The 9662-nt window shown below is 21.8% G+C and overlaps 1 protein-coding gene across 6 annotated transcripts; it reads right to left on the bottom strand.

Moving 5' to 3' along the window:
* Positions 1-521: 521 nt before the first annotated feature.
* Positions 522-9314, bottom strand: LOC122860752 (calponin homology domain-containing protein DDB_G0272472). Of its 6 annotated transcripts, XM_044164702.1 has the most exons (8): positions 9189-9314; positions 8965-9040; positions 8395-8476; positions 2135-2490; positions 1908-2048; positions 1700-1840; positions 1455-1607; positions 522-1201 (listed from the first exon to the last, which is right to left on the bottom strand). In XM_044164702.1, exons 3-8 carry the CDS (start codon positions 8429-8431, stop codon positions 1088-1090), a joined length of 942 nt encoding a protein of 313 aa, XP_044020637.1. In that variant the 5' UTR covers positions 8432-8476; positions 8965-9040; positions 9189-9314; the 3' UTR covers positions 522-1087. The 6 variants fall into 6 exon arrangements, with proteins under 6 accessions (XP_044020637.1, XP_044020640.1, XP_044020638.1 ...); XM_044164705.1 differs by lacking the exon at positions 1455-1607 and having other exon boundaries at positions 9189-9312; XM_044164703.1 differs by lacking the exon at positions 8965-9040 and having other exon boundaries at positions 9189-9293.
* Between the last annotated feature and the right edge of the window lie 348 nt (positions 9315-9662).

Below are 9662 nucleotides of genomic sequence, written 5' to 3'. Positions count from 1 at the left end.
TGATATTAAGCCTAAAACAAATTATGCAATCGAGTATAAAATCATTTATTTATATATTTATTATTAATAACATTGATTGTTACTTTATTAATATTATTATCATGTTTTTTATATATTTTTTTTTTTATATTTTTCGATATCGCAAAGCGTTGTAGAAACTTTTATAAAGCACTATTATGAGTCAACGTATAAATCCACATGAAAAAGGCATACCGATTAATTAATAAAGATAATTTTTTTTTTTTTTTTTCTATTTTTAATTACATACAAATGCCACACGTTTAATATTATATATATTTTTATTTTTTTTTACTTTTTATTCAGCTTTCATTCGCAATGATTATATCATCAAAATAATTGGATTAAATTTTTTTTTCATAATTTTTTTTTTAAACATCAAATATAAAAAGTAGTGCTTAAAATATTGATTAATTTTTTAAATTAATATTAATCACAATACATAATTAATTATTTCAGATTAATTTTCGAAATTATATCACCAGCGATTTCGAAATATTAATGTGGATTTCGATTTCATATTATCATGATACAATTGAAAGAAAAAAAAAAAAACAGCAAAACAATGGAACGTAAAAAGTAAATGGCTAAATTGTAATTAATTTGTTTTTTTTTTTATCTCATTATTAAGAATTATAATTGAATTTGAAAAAATATTAAATTGAGCATCTTTGATACACACTTTTTCTCCACTTGGGATGAGATATAGCCAAAATTAAAAAAATATTACGACGATATTTATTATTTATATTTTTCATAGATATATAATATATATTTTTTTATAATATTTAATATCTTTAATTCTGGATTAATTTAAAAATCGTCAGCAGCTGTTTTATTGATTGAATTTTTTATCTTTATTTTAATGCAATATTATTTTAATCAGAGTAATTGAAAAGACTTTATTATTATGTTAAACTTGTTGTTTTGAGTTAATTATTATTTTTTTTATCTAGATGAATTGTTGCTGTTATTTTTTATTAATTAGTTGATATAGTACCGTTTAAATGTAACTTGTTAATCATGAAAATAGCATCATTATGAATATTTTAATTAATTTTTAATTAAATTAACCAGAGCTGGCAGTTTGGTTTTCAATCTGTAAGGCACTTTGCTCTTCCATCTTGTTTTCCTGGCCAGCCAGGGCTGCTTTGTTTTGTCTAACCATTTCAGCTCTTTTTTCCTGACAAAAAGAAAATTAAAATTAGTAAATTAATATTTTATAATTTATAATTAATCAACATTTAATTCAAAATTACATTAAAGCAAAATATATTCAACAAAAAATCTGTAAAAATTAAATAAAAAAGGAAAGGAAATTGCGGTTACTAACAGGAACACTACCTAAATAATAATAAAATAATAATTAAAATTTCGTGACACTTAAAACAAAGCAAAGAAAATAATAATAATTTCTTATATTTGTTTTAAATTACATGATTACGAATTGCTTGAAGACGACGTTGAATTTCACGTTGTCGATTTTCCTCAGCAACAGTTACTTTCATGACAATTTTACGTTTCTTTGCCAATTCATTCATCGCGATAACATCAGCTGTTTCACGTACTTTGGCAATCTTTATCGTATTCTATATATATTTTTTTTTAATTTATATTTCACACAAAATATTGTTAGTTGGTTAAATAAAATTATAATAATATATTTAAAGTAATAACTTACATGATTACGCAATTTTTCTTTTTGTTCACGTTCAATATTTTCACGACGTTCACGAGCTTGATCAAGTTTTCCCTGAATTTGATTTTCCAATTGATGAACTTTTTCAGTCATTCCATTACGAACACGTAAAACTTGATCTTCCTGTATGTAATAAAATTAAAAATATTAATTTTATTAAATTATTATGATAATTTTTTAATTAACTCACATGTTCCTTCAAACGATCCAACATTTTTTTCATATTTTCATCTCGTTGAGCAGCTGCAGTCTTCAATTTTTCTTCAACAGCAGCACGTACTTCACATGTTTGTTGCTCCAAATTTAATCTAGTTTTTTCTACAGCTTCCAACTGTAATAATAATAGAAAAATTAAATGTTATTCTTAAGATATCTAGCTGTTAATTATTTATTAATATTATATTATAAAATTCATACATGATCTTTTAGCTTATTTTTTAATTCAGCAATATGTGCTTCACGTTTTTCTTCAGTATTATTCATTTTAGCATCAAGTGATTCACGTGTTGCTGTTATAAATGCTGAGCTAAGTTCATCTTTTTTACGTGATGCTTCTTCAATTTTAGATAATTTTGCAGCTAATGATGCTAATTTATGTGCTTCAAGTGATAATCTTCTTTCTTCAGCAGCTTTTAATTTATCTTCAATAGCAATTTGCTGTTGTATTTGAGTTGGTTGAGGTGGTGATGATGGTCTTTTACCTTTTGGATCAGCCAATATAACTTCATAACTGCAACCACCCTTTGATTTTTCTTGGCATCTTATCTCAGTTGCTATATTTATTAATAAAAAAAATAAAAATTCATTATTAAATGCAAAATATTTATTGTTAAATCATCTCTTCAAGATCTCATTTAAATTATAATTTTAAAATTTACTTTTTATATACGTAAATAGATTTACAGTACGACAAGAAAATTTTATTTTTTTAACCCCTTGAAAATCCGGAAATTTAATGAGACGAGTTCTCCACAGCATTCGAAAAGAAATAAGGGTAAAAAAAATAGAGGGTTGAAAAAGAGGAAAAAAATAGAGAGAGAAGGAAAGAGTGATAAAATATATATACATATATGAGTCACATTTGCAAAAAATGGAGAAGAATCGATCTGACAAAGTGAGGACGTAACGAAATTGTCTCTAGGCGCCGTGTTGTCTAGAGTCAGAGTACACGCACCCTTGCAGGGCAGACCTTCGTCGCCAGTGAGTTTATACTCTGTCAGTTGTTCTTGCAATTTAACCTCACCCCTCTTTCTTTTATTATTTATATTATTATTTTTTTTTCTCTCTTCAATTTACCGCAAATGTATAATTTAAAAATATATATAGGCAGGGTCATGAACCTCTGGAGAGAAATATACACACAGCACATATTGTGTACTATAAATAATAATAATAACAGCTTAAATGACCAAAGACACAAATATATTTTTTTTATCCATCATGATAAATGCATTTTTTTTTTAAATAATTTTTTTTATCATGATTGGAATTGTCCAATGTTAATGTAATTTTCTCTTCGTGTTGACAGATCATTTAATTTGTGGCTTCTCTTTTTTTTTTTATGGAAATTTTTTAAATGATTTATATCAAGTCAAACTGTCTTTTAACATGATAGAAATTTGAAATATTTAATAAAATTATTTGAAATATAATAATTGAATTGAAATTTGTAAAAATTTTTATTTGACATTTTTTTTAATGCAAAAATTTATATTGAGCAAATTTTATTTCTACATGGTAATTGCAAATTAAGAAAAAATAATTAAACATTTAAAAAATTGATATAAAGAAAAATATAAATAATGAAAAAATTTTTCATCAAGCAAATTAATAATGTAAGTTTAAAAAATTATTGAAAAAAAATTTTTTTAATAAATAAATTTTAAAAGTTTTTTAAAATTTAAATTTTTGTAATTAAAAAAAAATATAAGCAAGCTGAATTCGAACATGATAATAGCAGTTTATAAAAATAGACTAATCTACAAAAAAAAAAAAATATTATCAAGAATATTTTAATTAAAAAAAAATAATTGATTTTTGCTTGTTTTTTTTTTCTTTAATTTACTTACTAATAAATTTAACTTTTTTTGGTTGTTTCGTTCGTGGTTTTCCTTTTCCACTTGGTTTCTTGGTTGGTGCATTACCGCCTCTTTGACCAGCTTTTTTAATTATTTAAATATTATAATAACAATATTTTTTAAATATTAGAAAAATGATTTATAAAAATTACGATGAATTTTAAAATATTCGTTATGCGATTGTGTTTAGTTGTAAAATAAATAAAAAAAACGTTAAAAAGGTATTGTAATTGGGGTTGTTAATGGTACACGAGGGTGTGAGATGAAAAAAAAATTAAATAAAATATATATAAAAAGAGCCGGCTTGTAGCCATCTTGAGCCGCACCCTGATCCTTCAAAATACATGCCGGTTTATCGAAAAACACGTGCGTGTTTAACAACCCTTATCGTTAAATTATTTTTTTATTCAATTTTAATTTAAAGATGCACCAAGTGTCAATCGTTTAATTGAATTTATGAAAAAAAAAAAAATTATAAAATTAATTTAGTCATTTTTATTAATAGTTATTTGTTTTTAAATAAAATTGCAAAATTCTTTTAGAAATAATTATAAAAATTTAAACCCCTAACTTTAATAATTATCAAAAAAATTATGAATAATTTTTTTCATTAAAAATAAATTATAAAATCCATTAAAATAATCCATTCTATAATTTTTATTTGTTTAAACAATAAAGTCAAACAAGTTAAATAAAATTTTAAAAAAATTTATTTCGATTTTAGCCAAATATAAATTATAAAACTAAAAATATTTTTAAATATCAAAATTTATGTTAATGCTAGGTAAAAATTGATCGAACTGCAGGTGACCCCCTTCCCCCCAACAACGGCAAATTTCAATCGATCACAAACCGGCAAATTTAATACTGCAGTTGAAGAAAAAAAAAAAACTTCAAAAATGATAAATTAATTTTAAAAAAATAAACGACCATGAATTAATTTGATTTAATGAAGAACAAAAAAAAAATATATAAATTAGAAAATAAATTAAAATCCTTCTACATAACAAGGACAAAAATAAATTATAAAATTTATTTATAAAAAAAAATAGTTATTAACAATTAAAAAATGAAAGAAATCAATCATTTTTTATCGTTTTCTTTTTGATTATGATGTTATAAGTTGTTGCTTGTATTAATTATTGATCAATGAATAATAATTAATGAAAAATTAAATGAATCAATTAAAAAACTCACCAACAACACTCAATGGACCCTTGCAGCTGTGACAAAAGCACTGCAATACAGACTCACGTACAAGATCGATAAGCATATTTAATTAATTACCAAAAAAAACAATTTTTTTATAAATTAATTTAATTGAAATTTATCAACAAAAAAAAGCTAGCTATTTATATTTTAATATTTTATTGAATTTATTAGCTCGTTTTAATAAATTGTCCTTTTATTTTGTACTTTTTAAGGCAAAAAAATTTAATTTATGATCTAATGAAATTTATGAAAATAAGCTGCAAAAAAATTGTAGTTTTGTGTTGTTTCAGGGGCGGTGGCTAGAGGGTAACTGATTCAAGAGTTGCGCCACAATCACCACCACCACCACGACGATGAGGATGACTATTTCGTATATATTTTTTTTTTTTTTATATTTTATTTCCTAGTAACACCGCTCAATATCCTCGTCACTCCGCACTACCCTCCTTAGAGTATTGCGCCGACTGACTGAGTTAATGTGTACGTACTTTTTACTCCAACTTAAATTTTACAATTTTTTTTTTTTTTTTTTAAACTAAATATATTTGTGTATTGGATAATAGTGTATCAGAATTTTTAAATTTATCTTTGACACGTGTATTTATTGCTGCCAATAATGGAATAATTAATTTATTGGTATTTTTTTTTTTTTTTTTTTTCGATCATCTTATTCACGCCCAAATTTTCTTCTCTTCCCTTGAGAAATTTTGTTGCCAAGCCAAGTTTTTCTCAATGACTTTTAGAACAGCTGGTCATTTATCAAATATTGTTATTTTATTTATTTTTTTGCACGCAAAAATTATGGCAATTCTCTAATAGGTTTTACTTTATTTATCAAAAAGTTAACACATTAATTTTTCTATTTAGTTTTTCTATTTAGATAAATTTCAATAAATTTATTGAAAAAGTTAAGACATTATTTTTTTAATATTTAATTTATACTCTTTTTTTAAATTTTTATTTAAATTTTAAAGAAACTTTTTTGTTTATTTATTTATTAAAAAAGTTTTTCAAATAAAAGTTTTTAAAATTATTTTATTTCCAGTAATAATTATTTATTTTTTAATAAAACGAAAAATAATTTAATAAATTATCTATTATTTTTAGTTTATTTATAGAATAATAAATATTTATTGTTATTTAATTTATTTTTAAAAAAAATGAGTAATTTTAAATTGGTTTGTTAAAAAGAAAAAAAAAACAAGGGGTTGTTGAATGAGTCAATTTGTTATTTTGAGCCCCTCTTTTGTAACTTGCACAATAAAAATAAAAAAAAAAAATATATAATTTTTAAAGATGTCAATTAATATAGTCAATCAAAATTACATTAGTTTTATCATCATAATCCTCAAGTAAGAAATAAAAAAGGAACAAAAAAAAAAGATAAATTATCGCCTAAATATCACAAGCCACGATCAAATCACCCCCGAGGGTTGAAAAATAAAAAAAATATATTTCCATTAAAATTACACCGTTCAAAACATTCGCTTGATCTTTCGAGGGTGAAAAAAAAATCAACAAAATATGTCATGAATTTTCTTCTGAATCAGATCAACCTAGAAAACCCATTGAATTAATTTCAACATAAATAAATAAAATTTCTTTATTCACTGAGAATACATCACCATAAATATATCAAATTAAATAATTCAAGAGAAATGTCAATAATAATAAATTCTAGGTCAAATATTACACGAAAAAAAAAACTTGATAAATAAATTTATCTAAAATAGACAAATCAAGTTTTCATTTTTACCAAAAAAAAACATAATTTTCTTGTTTATAAATTTTCAACCTTTTTTTATCACATTTGTTTGAATATTTATTTATTTTTTTTTTAAATTTAAATTAGTATTTTAATTGAAGAATAAATTCAGATGAAAAAAGTTTGATAAACTTTGTGGAGCAAAAAATAAAGAAAATTAAATTTTTTAAAAGGAAAAATAAGTTAGTAATAAAAAGGAAAATAAATTTAATAAAAAAGAAATATAAAAAGGAAAATAAATAGGTATATTATATACCTTTTGAAGGGGGCACCTCATATGGAACACATTGAAAAACGTATATGGTATAGAAACAAGAAAATCGAGTTAACCCACGCAGAATGTATCTCGTTTTTGTCGTATGTCCCTCAGCAAAACCATAAACAAAGTGGGTTAAAATATTCTCAACAAACTATTTAATATTATAAAAATCATAATAAAAAAATTAATTTATATTCAAGACCATTAATCACCATCTATCAACTGTTACAGTCATCATCAACATCCTGCTATTTTTTTTCATTTACAAGGAAAATTAAAATGAATAAAAATAACAAAAAAAAAACTATTTAACAATTAAAAAATATAAAAATTATTTTCATCTGTTGATTAAAAAGTTAAATAAATTATTTAAATAATTTATTTATGAATAATTTATATAATAAATAAATAAATAGAAATAAAATCAACGAAAATTAAAAATTTAACAAAAAAAAAATGAAAAAAAAAGTTTTAAATTGAATTAAATTGTTGAAATAATTTATAAATAAATTGTTTAAATAGTGCATAAACAAACGGTATAAATAATTTATAAATAAATAATTTTCAAGTCAACAAAAAAATAGAAAAAAAATTAATAAATAAACATTGTAAATAAAATTTTTAAGTCACGTTTTTTTTTCTTTAAAAAAAAAAGGGTTTGATACCTTGAAATTTAACAGCTATTTTTATACAATTTTTTTTTTTGCTTTTTATATCATCAGAGAATGCCAAATATACTCTTGAGTTAGCTTGAAAGTATCGGAGTAAAAAAACAAAATTGAATTTACCAAAAAAAAAAAGGGAAAAGTAACACGAAAAAAATAAAAAAAAATTTAAAAGAGGACTATGACCCCTTGTTGCACATCATGACTCCTGTCGTTTTTATTTTACCATTATTATTATTTATATTCCCCTGAGTTTTATTAAACACACGTGCATATTCACATGTGTGTTGTTGCATTTATATATTTTTTTTATTTTAATCAAAATATAATTCATTGTCTGATGGAACAAAATACACCAAAAAAAGTTACATCCTGTTTGAAATGGTATATTTTCTTTGTCTATACTTTTTTCTATTTGTAAATAGGTTTAAAAATAAAGTGTTAAATTTTATGAAATATTAATAGTTAATATTATAATAATTTATTATTGTTATAAATAATAATTAACGAGAATTGTTTAAATAAATAAATAAATAAAAATAAACAAGAATTTTTTTTTTAATTTGTTAATTTACGAAATTTTGGTTTAAATAATATTTGAGATTGTTTATTTAATAATTATTTTTTAATTAAATTGTTAATATTTTTATTTTATTTATTTATTTAACCATAAATTGTTTATGTTTTTTTTTACTCACATTCAAGAATAACTGGTGATTCTGCTGTTGTTGCCATCTTGATAATTATTGTTAAAATTAATTATTTAAACAATAAATAATTCTGAAATAAATATTAATAAATATTACTAAACAATTATTATTTTATTTAATATTTATTTTCAAACCACAAAATGGCTGTGATTAAAAAAAAGTAAATATTTTCATTTTTTTTGTTTCAAATGAAAATAAAGGAATATCGCTTTGTTTGACTGGCAGGAAATTAAACAGACAAATATTAAATTGAGAACAAAGAAAATACAACAAAAAAAGACTAAAATAACTTTTACTTATTTTTTTTTAAATAAATAAATTATAACTGGTCATTAAATTATTTCCAATAAGTCGTAAAAATAATAAAACAAAGGAAAAAAAAAAAAAAAATGAGCAAATAAATTATCAAGTGTCATTGACTCAAGTAGAAAGTTTTTTTGATGATAAAATCATTATAAATTAATGAGAAACAAAAAAAAAACATCATCAATTATTTATTGTCAATAAATAAATAATAATGTTAATTTAAAAATTAATAATAAATATATATCAACATACCTTGATTTTATATTTCAAGAGAAAAATAATATCACACAATTTTTCAAAAGTAAACACTTGATTTGGAGATGAATTACTGTAAATTTAATTATTTAAATAATACAAATTATTAATAAACAAAAATATAAATAATTATAATTTACTTTAGCAATAACTATTGATAATTTAAAGCGTCTGTTAAATTGTAGCTGATTAAATATTGTGGCGTCGTTTTTGTAACTTACAGTTGAAAAATAAGTTGGTGTTGTTGGTGATTGCCTGAAACAGTCTGAATGTTCTTTGCAGGAATAAATATATATAGATAATGCAACAGGAAAAAAAGAAAGAAAAAAAAAAAAAACAACATGCTGGTATTAAAAATTGACAAAGGGGAACAGCGGGAATATCCATGATTGGTCGACAACAATAATATTCTCGTTGCTTATTGGTGAGTTTTATTTACATCCAAGTCATTGTTATAATAACTTGATTATTTTTATTTATTTAACTCTTTTTTTATAAATTGTTATAAATAATATTAGCTAATTATTTATAATATTTTTATAAAAATGAGTAATAAATTTGTGAATTATTATCATCAAATGAGTGGAATTTAAAAAATTATTTTTAATTTTATCAAGTGTTGTTTATAGATTGCTGATATTCAATTTTACTTCAAAGATAAATAATAAAACTAATGATATTACGTGCAAATATAA

This window comes from Aphidius gifuensis, linkage group LG1 (assembly GCF_014905175.1).
Source record: "Aphidius gifuensis isolate YNYX2018 linkage group LG1, ASM1490517v1, whole genome shotgun sequence".
Classification (NCBI taxonomy): domain Eukaryota; kingdom Metazoa; phylum Arthropoda; class Insecta; order Hymenoptera; family Braconidae; genus Aphidius; species Aphidius gifuensis.
This window is presented reverse-complemented; position numbering and strand designations above follow the sequence as displayed.

Bases quoted from the DNA above. Each gene is read 5' to 3' on its own strand.
- LOC122860752 (XM_044164700.1), bottom strand. From the start codon at position 5,068: ATGCTTATCGATCTTGTACGTGAGTCTGTATTGCAGTGCTTTTGTCAC. The intron at 3,877-4,992 runs GTGAGTTTTTTA...TAATTAAAAAAG, and splicing joins GGGTCCATTGAGTGTTGTTG to CTGGTCAAAGAGGCGGTAAT. The intron at 1,202-1,454 runs GTAATTTAAAAC...TCTTTTTGTCAG, and splicing joins TTCAAGCAATTCGTAATCAT to GAAAAAAGAGCTGAAATGGT.